This window comes from Marmota flaviventris, chromosome 14, assembly GCF_047511675.1.
Source record: "Marmota flaviventris isolate mMarFla1 chromosome 14, mMarFla1.hap1, whole genome shotgun sequence".
In the NCBI taxonomy this organism is placed as follows: Eukaryota; Metazoa; Chordata; class Mammalia; order Rodentia; family Sciuridae; genus Marmota; species Marmota flaviventris.
The window spans coordinates 51632826-51653524 of record NC_092511.1 but is presented as its reverse complement, the minus strand read 5'-3'; the positions used below and the strand labels follow the sequence as shown (position 1 = coordinate 51653524).

The 20699-nt window shown below is 38.4% G+C and overlaps 1 protein-coding gene across 15 annotated transcripts in view; it reads left to right on the top strand.

Annotated features, from left to right (window-relative positions):
* The window catches only part of Wdpcp (WD repeat containing planar cell polarity effector), a 521998-nt gene that overhangs the window by 477889 nt on the left and 23410 nt on the right, over positions 1-20699 (top strand). For all 15 annotated transcript variants that reach the window (XR_011704348.1, XM_071601637.1, XM_071601635.1 and 12 more), the window contains one exon: positions 11277-11356. Coding sequence is in view for 14 of the 15 variants with exons in the window: in XM_071601637.1 (XP_071457738.1) it covers positions 11277-11356 (80 nt within the window). In the remaining variant the exon portion in view is untranslated. The remainder of the gene's footprint in view (positions 1-11276; positions 11357-20699) is intronic.

Genomic DNA, 20699 nt, shown 5'->3' with positions numbered 1-20699 from the left:
GAAACCCAACTGAAAATTTTTCTACTCTTTGTATATAAATTACACATGATAGAATCTTAACACTTAGTAACCTTGTTTTAGCAAAGACACAGACACAAAGCAATATTAAACACTTTTCCATTTACCAATTTATGAAAACACACATAATGTTTAAATATATTACCTTATGGAACTTAATAAGTAAAGAGTACTTGATTTCATATTTAGTGGTTGATATTTTAACACTTTAGCTTTGTAAATTAATCAGATGTCTGTAAAAACCAAGATCTTAGACAAATGTAGTAAACAGAACTAGTCATCTCTTTCTTGAAGAAAAATCCTTCTACAGGATAACATGATGGTCCCATTGATATACTTAATAACTTGTCTTTAAAAAGCCATGGGCTACATTTTTGTATTGTATCAACATATGTCCTAACTGTTCTTGGTCTCACTGGGGTGCCTCCTTCCTCTAACAATTTATCTTGCTCGGAGGCGAACAACTTCAAACCTTGAGTCAACCATTTTCCCCAGTTTGCCTGAGAAAGTTCTAGGAACAGGCAACTTGAAATAAAAACAAAATAAATCAAAACAAGAGCATATTGTTTTTTGAATTGGTCACCCATTCTTTCGCTCTTCCTCAGGGGCGAGCAATTTCACTTACCTCTAAGCTTCAGAAGTTCCCCATACGGGCCACCAAATGCCGCAGTCTGGCTGGGCACAAATGCTGCAGTCTGGCTGGGCACACAAATGCCCCAGTCTGGCTGGGCACACAATCACGAGCCACCACACAGCTTGTAGATTCAAACAGCAACTCTTTATTCCCGAACTCACACCAGCCGTCTACAAACACGTTCTGGGGAAATCCACGTTCTCTCTCAAATCCACCTCCACTGGGTTTCTGTCTCCCAAAAATATACTGTCTGAATCCCGTGAGAACTCAAGGGGAACTCAGGCAGCAGGATACGCCCTATTCCCAGCAGGAATAATCTTAAACCTTAAACCTGGAACCTAAACCGGGAACGCCCTAATCCGCCTTGGTCCTTGAGCAAGGTCACCTACATTCAATGTCACAGCAACATGGGGTACGCTGGCAAGGAAATTGTCATACCTACTTACTTGGCTAATGGCTCCCAGCACATTTCTGTTTATTATGACAATTAGTATTGTAGATATCATAATAGAAACTATTTGTTTTAATGTTAAAAAAAAGATGTTATTAATGTGCAATTTCAAAATCAGGACATGATTTCTCCCTTGTGAACAGGCAGAAATATCTATTTACGTTTACTATTCTTCACCATTTCCTTGGCCTGATTTTAATTTGTCTGACATATTCTTTTTTAATATTTATTATTTTTTAGTTGTAGTTGGACACAATACCTTTATTCTATCCATTTATTTTTATGTGGTGCTGAGGATCGAACCTAGGGCCCTGCACATGCTAGGCGAGGACTCTACCACTGAGCCATAACCCTAGCTCCTCTCTGACATATTCTTTGAAACCAAGTTTGTATACCTTTCTGTTTTAAGAAAGAGAGTAAAAATAAAAAGTTAGGAAGTTAAGACTTTCAGGGGCTTGGAATATAGCTCAGTGGTAGAGCCTAACATGCATGAGGCCCTGGGTTTGGTCCCCAGCACCGCAAAAAGAAAAACTGAACAACTATGCTAATTTCAAAGTAGATTTCAAAGCAAAGGAAAATAACAGAGATAATAAAGGACAATGCAAAATGATAAAAGAGATAATTTTACTGAGTAGGCACAGCAATCCTAAACATGGATGTATCTAAAAACACAGTGCATAATTCTTAAATTAAAAAAAAAAAAAATGGAAGTCACAGTAGGAATATACAAATCCACAGTTTGAAACTGTATCACACACCTCTAAGAATTGCTAGGACCATTGTGTATGCTAGCGCACTCTCTTTCTGTAACTTCTGGGTGATCTAATCCACTTCTAAGGCATTAATTCTTAATTGTATCTACCTCGGATTTTATCTCTACCCAGAATCATATTTTCAACTTCCTCATGTATTTTCTGACTTGCATGCTATGACAGATGAAAAATGACCCAAAAATCTTGGTTTTCTCCCTTGACTTGGAACCTCTATTTGGCTCTCCTTCCCTTTTTAAACAACAGCAGTACAACACAATGTGATCCTCATATACTTGTGCAATTGGAGAATTTTAGTGTTCTTTGTAGACACCTCTAAAACCTAGGGTAAGGGACATTCCTTCTGGTGTAAGCTAAATATCTCTTCAAGGAAGAGAAAATAGAGTGAATCACTGATGCTTTCCATTGTTCCACCAAACAATGAAAAAATATATATATATATATCCTTTTGAAGTGTACATGAACATTCACCATGAGAAAACATATCCTAGGTCACAAATAAATTTAACATCTTTAATTATAATGGAATTAAACTAAGAAGAAACAACAAAGGCTGGGGATATAGCTCAGTTGTTAGAGTACTTGTCTTGCATGCACACACATAAAAAGAATAAATAACAGGAAGAAATACAGAAAAATCTCTGAAAACTTATAAATTTAAAAACATACTTCTTAATAACCCATAGGTCAAAGAGAGAGTCTTAAGGAAATCAGAAAATATTATAAACAACAACAACAACAAAGATCATAACATATCAAAACTTGTGGGATGAACCTTAAATAATGTTTAATGGAAATTTTTATTAAATGCAAATGTTAGAAAAAGAGCTGTGTCTCAATCAATGCTTCTACCATGAGAAACTAGTAAAAGAAATGGAAAATAAACTTAAAGCAAACAGGGGACCCAACATGGCGGTGGGCGGGGAGGCAGCGCTTTCAGTATCTCCTCAAACACAGGGACAGAGAGACGTATTAATACTTTCAGATTCTACCTGCTGAGAAACTTCTAGCAAAATTCCGCTGAAGTGAGACCTGCTGGGGAATTTGTAGGATTGTTGGAAGCGACAGTTTGCCCCAGACGAGTGAATCTCTGCCACGTGGCGCGGAGGTCCAGACCCGCCACCCGCTGCCGCTGCACGGGGACCAGCACAGTAGGAGGCGGTTCACCAGGGCGTGGCATAGGGACCCTATGAAGAGGTCGCTAACCAAGCCTTCATGAAACAGTGAACCGGAACTGAAACCAACCGAGACTGGGTCAGACCAGAGACAGGCCAGACCCACCCCTCCCTTCGGACACTCCGGCAAGGAGTCTGGGACCCGCCATAGCAGAGAGGTGACGTCACCAGAATTCGGCAGACGGGATTCCTTCCCAGCGGCTTTAGCAGGTGTGTGATTCCCACCCCCACCAGATACATACAGCCGGGAAACCTCAAAAATCTCGAACCAAAGCTCCATGGGCGTGACTGTAGGGGCTGAGGGAAGCAGAGGGGATTCTCGATCCCCAACTCCCCTTACCACCAGCAGCGACACACAAGGTCTTAGCCGCCAGTTCCCGGGGGCGTGCCCACCAAAGGGGTCCAGACAAATTAAACTGTCGGTTCCCAGAGCACCACTCCACAGCACTGGGGTGTGGATGAATGACAGAGAGAGTGCTCAGTCGTTCGGGAAATAGGGCATGCAGTGGGGCTGCAAGTGTAACCAGATCCTTAGAGAGCGCCTCCGGTGAGCTGGGGGATCTAGCTGGCTGACAGGAGGAAGGGGGAGGGGCCAGAGAAGAGAAATGGCTCTGGACTAACAGGATTGAGAGACTCCCAGGAGCCACCTTACAAGGATTGCGGCCGGCACATAGAGGGCAGAAGCACGGCTCGGAGGGCACAGCTCCGCCTACTGGAAGAGAAGAAAATGGATCTCTAAGACTTCATATTTTTTTCTATTTTTTTATTTTCTATTTTATTAGTTTTTTTTTCTTTTCCTCCCTTCTTTCTTTCCCTTTAAGTTTTATTGTTCTTTCCATTCTCCTCTATTCTACCTATCTTTCTCTCCCTCTTTATTTTAAGAGCTCCTTCCTTCCCCTTCCCCACAACTTTCATCCCAAGCATTATGTCTTCCATTACGTGTAATTGTCTAAATGCAAATAGGTGATTGTTTCGAGGCTGTCTATAGGGCTCCTAAATACCTAGCTATTACTAAATACCCTGATCCAATCGCCTGTTAATATCCCCCTTCAGTAGAGCAATCTTCCAAAGTAGCCAAGACATACTAACCTTCATACCATCATAGCACCTAACCTAAACATAAAGTCCTAAGACCAAACAACAAATCACTACATGCATACAGAATCCGTAAGCCTATTATGAATTGAACGAATCAGCTTTAAAGTACAATAAAGCCCAACATTTCTAGGCATAGTTTCCAACCACAAAGGAGAGACCACAGAGATATACAAAACCAAAATAAATTTATAGGAGAAAACAGAAACACAGCAGTTAAACAGAATTGAAAAGTAATGTGAACACCATAAAAAAACAAGGGAAAAAAGGATTACAAACAATGCAGGACAACTTAAATTTACAGAAGAACCTAGAGGCATCAGAAAAATGGACAGAGAAAGAACTCAAGGCACACCTGACTCGGATGGAATGGAATCTTAGAGAAGTCATTAGACAGCAAGTCCAAACAATGAAAGAATACTTTGAAAAGGAATTACATAAGCAAATTCAAATTGCAAAAAAATGAACTCTACTAGGAGATAGATATTTTTTTTAAAAATCAAGCAGTAATCCTAGAAATGCAAGAAACCATAAGCCAAATTAAAAACTCAAACGAGAATATTACAAATAGACAAGATCAAATAGAAGTCAGAACATCAGATAATGAAGACAAAGTTTATCAACTTGAAAAGAATATAGTCAACACAGAAAGGATGCTAAGAAATCACGAGCAATCCATCCAAGAGATATGGGATGTCATAAAGAAAACAAACTTGAGAGTCATTGGGATAGAAGAAGGTATAGAGGTTCAAACCAAAGGAATGAACAATCTATTGAATGAAATAATCTTAGAAAACTTCCCAGATATGAAAGATGGAATGGATTGCCAAATCCTGGAAGCCTACAGGACCCCAAACATACAAAACCGTAATAGACCAACTCCAAGACACATAATTATGAAGATATCCAACATACAGAACAAGGAGAGAATATTAAAAGCTACTAGAGAAAGGAGGCAGATTACATTCAGGGGTAAACCAATTAGGTTAACGGCTGATTTTTCATCACAGACTTTGAAAGCGAGAAGATCCTGGAACAACGTATTTCAAGCGCTGAAAAATAATGGATTCCAACCAAGAATACTGTATCCAGCAAAATTGAGCTTCAGGTTTGACAATTAAATTAAAATATTTCACGATAAACAAAAGTTAAAAGAATTCGCAGCCAGAAAACCAGCACTGCAAAGTATTTTGAGCAAAACACTACAAGAAGAGGAATTGAAAAACAGCACCCAAAACTAACAGTGGGAGGTAACTCAGTAAAGGGAGGAAAAATAACCAAAGAGGAAAAACTAGCCAAATTAAAATAAATAAATAAATAAGCATGACTGGAAATACAAACCATATATCAATAGTAACCCTAAACGTTAATGGCTTAAATTCACCAATCAAGAGACACAGGCTAGTAACCTGGATTAAAAAAACATATCCAACAATATGCTGCCTTCAGGAGACTCATATGATAGGAAAAGACATACACAGGCTGAAGGTGAAAGGTTGAGAAAAATCATACCACTCACATGGTCCTCGGAAGCAAGCAGGAGTGGCCATACTCATATGGAATAAAATCAACTTCAAACCTAAGTTAATCAAAAGGGATAAAGAAGGACACTATATACTGTTAAAAGGAACCATTCACCAACAAGACATAACAATTATCAATATGTATGCACCAAATAATGGTGCTGCAACATTCATAAAACAAACTCTCCTCAAGTTCAAGAGTCAAATAGACCACAACACAATAATTATGGGTGACTTCAACACACCGCTCTCTCCGTTGGACAGATCCTCCAGACAAAAGCTGAATAAAGAAACTATAGAACTCAATAACACAATCAATATCCTAGACTTAACCGACATATATAGAATATATCAACCATCATCAAGTGGATGGATACACGTTCTTCTCAGCAGCACATGGATCCTTCTCAAAGATAGATCATATATTATGCCATAGGGCAACTCTTAGTAAATATAAAGGTGTGGAGATAATACCATGCATCTTATCTGATCATAATGGAATGAAACTGGAAATCAATGATAAAAGGAAGGAAGGAAAAATCCTGCATCACCTGGAAAATGAACAATATGTTACTGAATGATCAATGGGTTACAGAAGACATAAAGGAGGAAATCAAAAAATTCTTAGAGATGAATGAAAATACAGACACAACATATCAGAATCTATGGGACACAATGAAAGCAGTTTTAAGAGGGAAATTCATTGCCTGGAGTTCATTCCTCAAAAAAAGGTAAAACCAACAAATAAATGAGCTCACACTTCATCTCAAAACCCTAGAAAAGGAAGAGCAAAACAACAGCAAATGTAGTAGAAGGCAAGAAATAATTAAAATCAGAGCAGAAATCAACGAAATTGAAACAAAAAAAAAACCATTGAAAAAATTGATAAAAATTAAAAGTTGGTTCTTCGAAAAAATAAATAAGATCGACAGACCCTTAGCCATGCTAATGGAGAGAATAAGAGAGAGAACTCAAATTACTAACATACGGGATGAAAAAGGCAATATCACAACGGACACTACAGAAATGCAGAAGATAATCAGAAATTATTTTGAAAACCTATATTCCAATAAAATAGAAGATAGTGAAGATATCAATAAATTTCTTTAAGTCATATGATTTGCCCAGATTGAGTCAGGAAGATACACACAATTTAAACAGACCAATAACAAAGGAGGAAACAGAAGAAGCCATCAAAAGACTACCAACCAAGAAAAGCCCTGGACCGGATGGGTATACATCGGAGTTTTACAAAACCTTCAAAGAAGAATTAATACCAATACTTTTCAAGCTATTTCAAGAAATAGAAAAAGAAGGAGCTCTTCCAAATTCATTCTATGAGGCCAACATCACCCTGATCCCGAAACCAGACAAAGACACTTCAAAGAAAGAAAACTACAGACCAATATCTCTAATGAACTTAGATGCAAAAATCCTCAATAAAATCCTGGCGAATCAAATACAAAAGCATATCAAAAAAATTGTGCACCATGATCAAGTAGGATTCATCCCTGGGATGCAAGGCTGGTTCAATATACGGAAATCAATAAATGTTATTCACCACATCAATAGACATAACGATAAGAACCACATGATCATCTCGATAGACGCAGAAAAAGCATTCGACAAAGTACAGCATCCCGTTATGTTCAAAACACTAGAAAAACTAGGGATACCAGGAACTTACCTCAACATTGTAAAAGCTATATATGCTAAGCCTCAGGCTAGCATCATTCTAAATGGAGAAAAGCTGAAGGCATTCCCGCTAAAATCTGGAACAAGACAGGGATGCCCTCTCTGACCACTTCTATTCAATTTAGTTCTCAAAATACTATCCAGAACAATTAGACAAAAGAAATTAAAGGCATAAAAATAGGAAAAGAAGAACTTATAGTATGATATCAACCGCAAATAGTGATAATTTATCTAACAGACCCAAAAGGGTCTACAAAGAAACTACTAGAGCTAATAAATGAATTCAGCAAAGTGGCAGGATATAAAATCAACACGCATAAATCAAAGGCATTCCTGTATATCAGTGACAAATCTTCTGAAATGGAAATGAGAACAACCACCTCATTCACAATATCCTCAAAAAAAAAATAAAATACTTGGGAATCAACCTAACAAAAGAGGTGAAAGATTTATACAATGAAAACTACAGAACCCTAAAGAGAGAAATAGAAGAAGATCTTAGAAGATGGAAAAATATACCCTGTTCATGGATAGGCAGAACTAACATCATCAAAATGGCGATATTACCCAAAGTTCTCTATAGGTTTAATGCAATGCCAATCAAAATCCCAACGGCATTTCTTGTAGAAATAGAGAAAGCAATCATGAAATTCATATGGAAAAATAAAAGACCCAGAATAGCAAAAGCAATTCTAAGCAGGAAGTGTGAATCAGGCGGCATAGCGATACCAGATTTCAAACTATACTACAGAGCAATAGTAACAAAAACAGCATGGTACTGGTACCAAAACAGGGCAGGTGGACCAATGGTACAGAATAGAGGACACAGAGACCAATCCACAAAATTACGACTTTCTTATATTTGATAAAGGGGCTAAAAGCATGCAATGGAGGAAGGATAGCATCTTCAACAATTGGTGCTGGGAAAACTGGAAATCCATATGCAACAAATGAAACTGAAGCACTTTCTCTCACCATGCACAAAAGTTAACTCAAAATGGATCAAGGAGCTTGATATCAAATCAGAGACTCTGCATCTGATAGAAGAAAAAGTTGGCTCCGATCTACATATTGTGGGGTCGGGTTCCAAATTCCTTAATAGGACACCCATAGCACAAGAGTTAATAACAAGAATCAACAAATGGGACTTACTTAAACTAAAAAGTTTTTTCTCAGCAAGAGAGACAATAAGAGAGGTAAATAGCGAGCCTACATCATGGGAACAAATTTTTACTCCTCACACTTCAGATAGAGCCCTAATATCCAGAGTATACAAAGAACTAAAAAAATTAAACAATAAGATAACAAACAACCCAATCAACAAATGGGCCAAGGACCTGAACAGACGCTTCTCAGAGGAGGACACACACTCAATCAACAAGTACATGAAAAAATGCTCACCATCTCTAGCAGTCAGAGAAATGCAAATCAAAACCACCCCAAGATACCATCTCACTCCAGTAAGATTGGCAGCCATTATGAAGTCAAACAACAACAAGTGCTAGCGAGGATGAGGGGAAAAGGGTACACTTGTACCTTGCTGGTGGGACTGCAAATTGGTGCGGCCAATTTGAAAAGCAGTATGGAGATTCCTGGGAAAGCTGGGAATGGAACCACCATTTGACCCAGCTATTGCCCTTCTTGGACTATTCCCTGAAGACCTTAAAAGAGCATACTATCGGGATACTGCCACATCAATGTTTATAGCAGCACAATTCACAATAGCTAGACTGTGGAACCAACCTAGATGCCCTTCAATAGATGAATGGATAAAAAAAATGTGGCATGTATATACAATCGAGTATTATGCAGCACTGGATTTGGACTGTCTACTATGGTTTGCCTCTCCCATCTAAAGCTACACTGATCAAGAAATTGTGGTATTAGCAGAAGACAGATACATATATTAATGAAAAAGAACACAGACTTCAGAAATACTCATATAAATATCTCCAAGTGATTTTTTAAAAAATATTTATTTATGTATGTATCTTTAGTTTAGGTGGATACATTAGTTTGTTTTTATGTGGTGCTGAGGATCAAACCCAGTGCCTCATGCATGGTAGGCGAGCATTCTACCACTAAGCCACCCCCCAGCCCCTCCAACTGATTTTTGACAAATATAAAAACACAATTTTTTAAAAAACTATTTTTTCAACAAATGGTATTGGAACAGGTGGACATCTTTGTGCCAAAAAGAAAGAATGGCAACCTAAATCTCATAACATACTCTCAAAAATAAAAAATAGATAATTGGTCTAAATGTAAAATTGAAACTACCAACTTTAAAAAAAAACATATAGAAAGAAATATTTGTAATCCAGGATTCAGCAAAACATTCTCAGACCAGCTGCTAAAAGTACTACCCATTGTTTTAATTGATAAACTGTACTTTAACACCTTTTATTCTTCAAAAGCCACTGTTAGAAAAATAACAAGCTACATGCTGGGAGAAAATACTTACAAATCACATATCCAATGAAGGATATGTATCCAGAACATATAAAGAACTTTCAAAGCTCAACAGTAAGAAAAATATCCCAATTAAAATGGGCAAAAGTCCTGAACAGACACTTCAGTAAGGATATATGCAAAATTAAAACCATTAGGAGATACTCCTGCATATCTATTAGAATATCTGCAGTATGTGTGTGTGTGAAAATAATTATATATTTGTCAGTATATATACATATGCATAAATACTGACAATTTCAAACACTGGGAAGGATGCAAAGTAACGTGAACTTTCATACATTGCTGGTGAGAATACAAAATGATACAGCTATTCTAGGAAACAGTTTAGCAGTTTCTTATAAAGTTAAGCATATATTTGCCATATGATCTAGTAGTCTTGAGTATTTAGACTTGAGAAATTAATACTTACATTCACACAAGAACCTGTACGTGAATGTTTATAGTAGTTTTATTTATAATTTTCATAACCTGAGAAAATAAATATCCTTCAACAGATGAATAACTAAACTGGTATATAGCTATATAATGGAATACTCCTTAGCAATAAAAAGTAATGAACTGTTGATTTATACAACTTGGATAATATCAAGGGCCTTATACTGAATGAGAGACAATATAAATGGTCACATTTTGTATGATTCAAATCATATGACATTCTTGAACTCAAAACTAATAGAGAAAAGGTAAGTAGTTGTTGGGGTTATGGATAAGGAAAGTGTGACTACCAAGTATGAGGGATGTTTTTTGACATGTTGAAACTGTTTCCTGTTTTGATTGTTCTGTTGTTAATAGTATGAATCTAAGCATCTATTAAAATTCAAAGAATTATACACCTTTAAATGAATTTTAATGTATTATAATTTTATACATTTAAAGACAAAAATGATTATATAAGTGAAAGTTGATGACTAAATTTTATAAGGCAGAATTATCTCAGGTTTATTTTTTAAATCCATAGCAATTAGGAGAGAACTCCGGATAATTAGATTGTTGTTATTATGTTAATTTGGGGTTTTTTACACTAATAATGGATTATTTTTGAAATCAGGAAAGTATGAAACTTTTACCACTCACTTTAATTTCATAATACCCAGGAGTTCAGAGCATCACATTTTGTTTCCATGATTATTTCTCTTAAAAACTATATATATGTAATATATTTATCTGTACATTAAAATTTAATTTCAGCACTCTTCAAAATGTCTTACAAAGTATTTAATGGTGGAATACTTGAAAGATACTTTCCATGTTTTTAAAATAATTATTTTAAAATTATTATGTTGTTGAAAGGTTCCAGAGAAATTTTTAATTACACTTTAAAACATGTAGAAATTTGAAATGTTTAGTACCTTACTTATATTAAATTTTATAGTATTATATCCACAACTTGCATCTAACCTTAAATTTTTCTTTCTTAATTACTTGACTCATGTACTACAGACAAGTAATTGACAGAAGGAATAGACCTGAAAAAGACATCTGTGCTGGATCTTTGATGACTTATACCTGTAATGCAGAAGGTAATATTATTCAAAATATAATGCCTCAAAAAGTTATAATTTATAAGAGTGTTCTATAAATGAATTAAAATATGAAAACCCAGAGCATTTCAAAACTCAGTATTAAGACTGCTTTTGGTTAATGTAATATAAAATGCCAAGTCACTTGATTATAAATAAGGCTAAATTTTAATAAGCATACAAATTAATACAGATGCCTTTGGGAATCTTGTTAAAACATTGATTCTTTTTCAGTAGATCTGGAGTGGGACCCATGACTCTGCATTTCTAAAAAGCTCTCAAAGTGATACATACTCAGCTAGTCTGGAGACTACAATTTGAGTAGGCAAGCTCTGGAGATAACAAATAAAAATGGCATGATTCTTGCCCTGTTTAGTAGAAACTAAAGAAATGTATAAGTACTATAATTCAAGACAGCTGTACTCCCTAACAGTGGTACCCTTCTTACTCTCCCTAAAGATAAATATAGCATGGCCCACTGTTTCTTTTACTTTCCCTTTAAGAAGAGGTTACTCTGCTGAACTATTATCTTAGTCCATATTCTGATGCTATAAACAGAATTCCTGAGACTAGGTAACAGCAGAGGAAAGAAGTTTATTTAGTGCCCAGTTCTGGAGGACAGAGGTCAAGATCCAGCAGCTACATCTGAGGAGGGCCTCATGCTCAAGGGGCAGCCTTACTTGATAAAATCTGCTCTCATGGTAACTAATCCAGTCCCCAAGAAAAAACTGCATGAATCCATCTTAACCTTTTAAAGACCCCACCACCTCTCAACACTGTTATACTGGGCACCAAATTTCATTATGAGTTTCAGAAAAGACAAACCATATTCATTTTGAAATGCAAAATGTGGAAGAGAGAGATGATGAGGATAAGAGAAGCAAGTGGAATTAAGATGCTTGTATGGACTTTCTTCTGGAGAGTTTAGGAGGGAAATATATGAAAGCAACTTCAGCCTCTGTGAGAAGTAGATAGCAGAGAAAATGAATTTTAAGAAGTATCATATAGTGCCAGGCATAAAATGGCTACTCATATTTTTTTCCTTAAGTTGAGGTTTACCAACTGTATGTCAGAAAGCCTATATAACATAGTCCTAACTGACCTAAAATATTGTCACTTCAGCTTCTCAGAAGCTAATCCTCACCTATGAAATCAAATTTCAGTAGAATGATTCTCATATAGAATAGGCAGGTAAATGAACATTTAAAACAATTCATTTCACATTAATGATTTTAAAACATGATATTTAGTAGGAAAAATGGTATTTTTCCCCTTTTTGAGTTTCTATTTTTCCTTGAATTTTGAGGAAAAGATGGAGTTAATAGGCCAAGAGGTGACTACAATATAACCAGAATCTTTACTTCAAAAAGAAAAAAAAATGAAGAAGAAAAAGTATCAGGGTGGTCAATATAATTTCCTTCATGGTGTTTAAGGCATGTAATTAAAAACCTGTGTTATTTCAAAACTAATTTTAGTTACTGAATTTTGTCTTTTTTCACAGAGATAGTCATTGCATTAGACTAGGAGATCACAGGTTTAAATGCTGTATGAAGCTAATGATGCTAAGTTACAAAGAAGGTGATGGAAGATAAGGATTGAAATATGGGTCATGGGCCAGAGTGTGACAGGCTTTGGAGTAAGGCGAAAGAGTTTCTATTTATTTCAGTTGGTAGTGGTGTGGATTTGAACGTTAGGAAGCAGGTAAGTGAAATGATCAAAAGCATAAGAATATTAATCTGGTAGTCTTTCCCAAGTTGATTGAAATGAGAAAAATTAGATAGCAAGTTTATTATAATAAAGTAGTAAAAGCCTTGAGTGAAAATGATAGTGGGAATAGGAAAGGATAAATTTGAGAGATATCATGATTAAAAAAAAAATATGACTTGTTGAAATCCTTTTTTTTTATTATTTTTTTTAATTGGTTGTTCAAAACATTACAAAGCTCATGACATATCATCTTCCATACATTTGATTCAAATGGGTTATGAACTCCCATTTTTTACCCCAAATACAAGTTGCAGAATCACATCGGTTACACATCCACATTTTTACATAATACCATATTAATGACTGTTGTATTCTGCTACCTTTCCTATCCCCAACTATCCCCCCTCCCCTTCCCTCTCTACCCCATCTGCTGTTGTTTAATTCTCTCCCTTGTTTTTTTTTCCCCTTTCCCCTCACAAACTCTTATATGTAATTTTGTGTAACAATGAGGGTCTCCTTCCATTTCCATAGTTTCCCTTCTCTCTCCCTTTCTCTCCCCCAACTCGTCTCTGTTTAATGTTAATCTTTTCCTCATGCTCTTCTTCCCTGTTCTGATCTTAGTTGCTCTCTTTATATCAAAGAAGACATTTGGCATTTGTTTTTTAAGGATTGGCTAGCTTCACTTAGCATAATCTGCTCTAATGCCATCCATTTCCCTGCAAAATCCATGATTTTGTCATTTTTTAGTGCTGCGTAATACTCCATTGTGTATAAATGCCACAGTTTTTTAATCCATTCATCTATTGAAGGGCATCTGGGTTGATTCCAAAGTCTAGCTATTGTGAATTGTGCTGCCATGATCATTGATGTGGCAGTATCCCTATAGTATGCTCTTTTAAGGTCTCAGGGAATAGACCGAGAAGGGCGATAGCTGGGTCAAATGGTGGTTCCATTCCCAGCTTTCCTAGGAATCTCCATACTGATTTCCATATTGGCCGCACCAGTTTGCAGTTCCACCAGCAATGTACAAGTGTACCCTTTTCCCCACATCCCCGCCAGCACTTATTGTTGCTTGACTTCATAATGGCTGCAAATCTTACTGGAGTGAGATGGTATCTTAGGGTGGTTTTGATTTGCATTTCTCTGACTGCTAGAGATGGTGAGCATTTTTTCATGTACTTATTGATAGATTGTATGTCCTCCTCTGAGAAGTGTCTGTCCAGGTCCTTGGCCCATTTGTTGATAGGGTTGTTTGTTATCTTGTTGTTTAATTTTTTGAGTTCTTTGTATACTCTGGATATTAGGGCTCTATCTGAAGTGTGAGGAGTAAAGATTTGTTCCCAGGATGTAGGTTCCCTATTTACCTCTCTTATTGTTTCTCTTGCTGAGAAAAAACTTTTTAGTCTGAGTAAGTCCCATTTGTTGATTCTAGTTATTAACTTTTGTGCTATGGGCGTCCAATTAAGGAATTTGGAGCCCGACCCCACAATGTGTAGATCGGAGCCAACTTTTTCTTCTATCAGGTGCAGAGTCTCTGATTTGATATCTAGCTCCTTGATCCATTTTGAATTAACTTTTATGCATGGCGAGAGAAAGGGGTTCAGCTTCATTTTGTTGCATATGGATTTCCAGTTTTCCCAGCACCATTTGTTGAAGATGCTATCCTTTCTCCATTGCATGCTTTTAGCGCCTTTATCAAATATAAGAAAGTTGTAATTTTGTGGATTGGTCTCTGTGTCCTCTATTCTGTACCATTGGTCCACCTGCCTGTTTTGGTACCAGTACCATGCTGTTTTTGTTACTATTGCTCTGTAGTACAGTTTGAAATCTGGTATCGCTATACCTCCCGATTCACACTTCCTGCTTAGAATTGCTTTTGCTATTCTGGGTCTTTTGTTTTTCCATATGAATTTCATGATAGCTTTATCTATTTCTACCAGAAATGCCGTTGGGATTTTGATTGGCATTGCGTTGAACCTGTAGAGAACTTTGGGTAATATCGCCATTTTGATGATGTTGGTTCTGCCTATCCATGAACAGGGTACATTTTTCCATCTTCTAAGATCTTCTATCTCTCTCTTTAGGGTTCTGTAGTTTTCATTGTATAAATCTTTCACCTCTTTTGTTAGGTTGATTCCCAAGTATTTTATTTTTTTGAGGATATTGTGAATGGGGTGGTTTTCCTCATTTCCATTTCAGAAGTTTTGTTACTGATATACAGGAATGCCTTTGATTTATGCGTGTTGATTTTATATCCTGCCACTTTGCTGAATTCATTTATTAGTTCTAGTAGTTTCTTTGTAGACCCTTTTGGGTCTTCTAAGTATAGGATCATATCGTCCGCAAATAGTGATATTTTAAGTTCTTCTTTTCCTATTTTTATGCCTTTAATTTCTTTTGTCTGTCTAATTGCTCTGGCTAGTATTTCAAGGACTAAATTAAATAGAAGTGGTGAGAGAGGGCATCCCTGTCTTGTTCCAGATTTTAGCGGGAATGCCTTCAGTTTTTCAACATTTAGAATGATGCTAGCCTGAGGCTTAGCATATATAGCTTTTACAATGTTGAGGTAAGTTCCTGTTATCCCCAGTTTTTCTAGTGTTTTGAACATAAAAGGATGCTGTACTTTGTCGAATGCTTTTTCTGCATCTATTGAGATGATCATATGGTTCTTATCTTTAAGTCTATTGATGTGGTGAATAATATTTATTGATTTCCATATATTGAACCAACCTTGCATCCCAGGGATGAATCCTACTTGATCATGGTGCACAATTTTTTTTGATATGCTTTTGTATTCGATTCGCCAGTGTTTTATTGAGAATTTTTGCATCTATGTTCATTAGAGATATTGGTCTGTAGTTTTCTTTCTTTGAAGTGTCTTTGTCTGGTTTCGGGATCAGGGTGATGTTGGCCTCATAGAATGAATTTGGAAGAGCTCCTTCTTTTTCTATTTCTTGAAATAGCTTGAAAAGTATTGGTATTAATTCTTCTTTGAAGGTTTTGTAAAACTCCGATGTATACCCATCCGGTCCAGGGCTTTTTTTGGTTGGCAGTCTTTTGATGGCTTCTTCTATTTCTTCCTTTGTTATTGGTCTGTTTAAATTGTGTGTGTCTTCCTGACTCAATCTGGGCAGCTCATATGACTTAAGAAATTTATCTATGTCTTCACTGTCTTCTATTTTATTAGAATATAGGGTTTCAAAATACTTTCTCATTATCTTCTGTATTTCTGTAGTGTCTGTTGTGATATTGCCTTTTTCATCCCGTATGTTAGTAATTTGAGTTCTCTCTCTTATTCTCTTCGTTAGCATGGCTAAGGGTCTGTCGATCTTATTTATTTTTTCAAAGAACCAACTTTTAGTTTTATCAATTTTTTCAATGGTTTTTTTTTTGTTTCAATTTCGTTGATTTCCACTCTGATTTTAATTATTTCTTGTCTTCTGCTATATTTGCTGTTGTTTTGCTCTTCCTTTTCTAGGGTTTTGAGATGTAGTGTGAGTTCGTTTATTTGTTGGTTTTTTCTTTTTTTGAGGAATGAACTCCAGGAAATGAATTTCCCTCTTAAAACTGCTTTCATTGTGTCCCATAGATTCCGGTATGTTGTGTCTGAATTGTCGTTTATCTCTAAGAATTTTTTGATTTCCTCCTTTATGTCTTCTGTAACCCATTGATCATTCAGTAACATATTGTTTATTTTCCATGTGATGCAGGATTTTTCCTTCCTTCTTTTTTCATTGATTTCCAGTTTCATTCCATTATGATCAGATGTGGTGCATGGTATTATCTCCACTCCTTTATATTTACTAAGAGTTGCCCTATGGCATAATATATGATCTATCTTTGAGTAAGATCCATGTGCTGCTGAGAAGAACGTGTATCCACTTGATGATGGTTGATATATTCTATATATGTCAGTTAAGTCTAGGTTATTGATTGTGTCATTGAATTCTATAGTTTCTTTATTCAGCTTTTGTCTGGAGGATCTGTCTAATGGCGAGAGCGGTGTGTTGAAGTCACCCATAATTATTGTGTTGTGGTCAATTTGACTCTTGAACTTGAGGAGAGTTTGTTTTATGAACGTTGCTGCACCATTATTTGGTGCATATAAATTGATAATTGTTATGTCTTGTTGGTGAATAGTTCCTTTTAACAGGATATAGTGTCCTTCTTTATCCCTTTTGATTAACTTAGGTTTGAAGTTCATTTTATTCGATATGAGTATGGCCACTCCTTCTTGCTTCCGAGGGCCATGTGAGTGGTATGATTTTTCCCAACCTTTCACCTTCAGCCTGTGTATGTCTTTTCCTATCATATGAGTCTCCTGAAGGCAGCATATTGTTGGATTTGTTTTTTTGATCCAGGTTACCATCCTGTGTCTCTTGATTGGTGAGTTTAGTCCATTAACATATAAGGTTACAATTGAAATATGATTTGTACTTCCAGTCATGTTTATTTATTTATTTATTTTAGTTTGGCTAGTTTTTACTTTTTGGTTGTTTTCCTCCCCCTTTACTGAGATACCTCCCGCTGTTGGTTTTGGGCACTGTTTTTCCATTCCTCTTCTTGTAGAATTTTGCCCAAAATGCTTTGCAGTGCTGGTTTTCTGGCTACGAAATCTTTTAGCTTTTGTTTATCGTGAAATATTTTAATTTCATTGTCAAATCTGAAGCTTAATTTTGCTGGATACAGTATTCTTGGTTGGAATCCATTATTTTTCAGCGTTTGAAATACATTGTTCCAGGATCTTCTCGCTTTCAAAGTCTGTGATGAAAAATCAGCCGTTAACCTAATTGGTTTACCCCTGAATGTAATCTGCCTCCTTTCCCTCGTAGCTTTTAATATTCTCTCCTTGTTCTCTATGTTGGCTATCTTCATAATTATATGTCTTGGAGTTGGCCTATTACAGTTTTGGATGTTTGGGGTCCTGCAGGCTTCCAGGATTTGGCAATCCATTCCATCTTTCATCTCTGGGAAGTTTTCTAGGATTATTTCATTCAATAGGTTGTCCATTCCTTTGGCTTGAATCTCTGTGCCTTCTTCTATCCCAATGACTCTCAAATTTGGTTTTTTGATGAGATCCCATATCTCTTGGATAGATTGCTCGTGAGATTTAAGCATCTTTTCAGTATTGACTATATTCTTTTCAAGTTGATAAACTTTGTCTTCATTATCTGATGTTCTGACTTCTACTTGATCTAGTCTATTTGTAATATTCTCGTTAGCATTTTTAATCTGGTTTATGATTTCTTGCATTTCTAAAATCACTGTTTGGTTTTTTTTAAGATCTCTATCTCCTGGTAAAGCTTGTTCTTTGCAGTTTGAATTGTTTGTTTAGTTGGTTTTCAAAATATACTTTCAATTCTTGGATTTGCTGTCTCATGTCTTCTCTAAAATTCCGTTCCATCTGAGTTAGGTATGCCTTGATTTCTTTCCCTGTCCATATTTCTGATGCTTCTAGGTCCTCCTGTAGATTTAAGTTGTCCTGCATTATCTGTACTCCTTTTTTCCCTGGTTTTTTCATGTTGTTCACGTTACTTTCCAGCTCTGTTTGACTGCTTTGTAACTGCTTTCTCCTATACATTTGTTTTGGCTTTGTTTATATCTGTTGTCTCTCCTTTGTGGTGGGAGATTATGCCTATAGATGTTGGGCTTTATTGTACTTTAGAGCTGATTCATTCAATTTATAAAGGGCTTCCGGATTTTGTATGCATATAGTGATTTGTTTTTTGTTCTTAGGACTTTAGGTTAGGTGCTATGAAGGTATAAGGGTTAGTATGTCTTGGCTACTTTAGAAGATTGCTCTACTGAAGGGGGATGCTAACCGTCAATTGGATCAGGGTGTTGGTAGTAGCTAGGTATTTAGGAGCACTATAGATGGCCTCGAAACGTTCACCTGTTTGCATTTAGACAGTTACACGAAATGGAGGACGTAATGCTTGGGATGAAAGTTGGGGGGAAGGGGAAGGAAGGTGCTCTTGAAAAGAAAGAAGGAGGGGGAGTTAGATAGCATAGAGGAGAATGGAAAGAACAATAAAACTTGGAAGGGGAGAGAAAGAGGGAAAAAGGGAGAGAAAAAATAAAATAAAATTAGGTCTTAGAGATCCATTTTCTTCTCTTCCCGTAGGCAAAGCTGTGCCCTCCGGGCTGAGATTTGCCCTCAATGTGTCAACAGCAATCCCTGTAAGGCGGCTCCTGGGAGTCTCTCAATCCTGTTGGTCCAGCGCCGTTTAACTTCTACGGCCCCTCCTCCCCTTCCTCCTGCCAGCCAGCCAGGTCCTGTGCACCGGAGGAGGTTCTCCAAGGATTTGTTTACACTTTCAGCCCCTCCGAGTGCTCTATTTCCCTAATGACTGAGCACTCTCTCTGTCATTCATCTAAGCCCCAGTGCTGTGGAGCTGTGTTCTGGGAGTCAATAGTTTAATTTTTCCGGACCCCTTTGGTGGGCACACCTTCAGAGTCTGGCGGCTAAGACCATTGGTGTCACCACTGGTGGTAATGGGAGTTGGGGGTCAAGGATCCCCTCTGCTTCCCTCAGCCCCTACAATCACGACCACTCCGCTGGCGGTAGGAGGAGTTGGGGGTCTGGAGTGTCCTCTGTTTCCCTCCGCCCCTACCGTCACGCCCTCTCAGTTGGCGGTTGGGGGAGTTGGGGGTGGGGAGTCTTCTCTGCTTCCCTCCGCCCCTACAGTCACGCCCACGTCACTGGCAGTATTGGGAGTTGGGGGTCGAAAGTCCTTTGGCCCTTACGGTCACGCCCACGGAGAGATTTTGAAGTTTCCCGGTTGTTTGTATCTGATGCAGGTGGGAGTCACACACCTGCTAAAGTAGATTCCGCTGGGAAGGAATCTCTTTGGCCGAACTTTGGTGACTTCCCCTCTCTGCTATGGCGGGCCCCTGCCTCCTTGCTGGAGTGTCCGAAGGGAGGGGTGGAACTGGCTTGTCTCTGGTCTGACACAATCTCTGGTTTTAGTTCCCAGTTCGCTATTTCATAAATGCTTGGTTAGATTTCCTTCACGTCCTCTCGGGGGGGCGGGGGGGGGGGAGCCGTTTGCCGGGTGGGTGGGGCCGTTCGCAGTGGGGGCGGGGCCGTTAGCAGAGCCGGAAGGGCACAGGCCGTCTGCTGGGCAGGGACCCTTCTCGCCACGCGGGGCCGCTGGGGGCCGCCTGCAGAGCCGGGCTGGCACTGGCCGCGGGCGGGGCGCCAGCAGAGCCCGGAGGGCGGGGGGCCCGTTTGCCGGGTGGGCGGGGCCGTTAGCCGTGTGGGCGGGGCATTAGCAGAGCCGGGAGGGCACAGGCCGTCTGCTGGGCCAGGCGGGGACCCTTCTCGCTGCGCGGGCTGCCGGGGGCCGCCTGCAGAGCCGAGCCTGCGCTGGCCGGGGGCGAGGCCGCCAGCAGAGCCGGGAGGGCGGGGGGGGGCCGTTAGCAGAGCCAGGAGGGCGCAGGCCATTTGCCAGGCCCGGCGGGGAACCTTCTCGCCGCGCCGGCCGCCGGGGGCTGCTTGTAGAACCCGGTAGGCAGCGGCCTCGTGGCTAAGAGCCGGGCGGGCGGGGTGGCCCATCACAGAGCGAGCGGGGCCACCAGGAGAGCCGGGATGGCGGGGGCTGTCTGCCGGGCCAGGCGGGGACCCTTCTCGCTG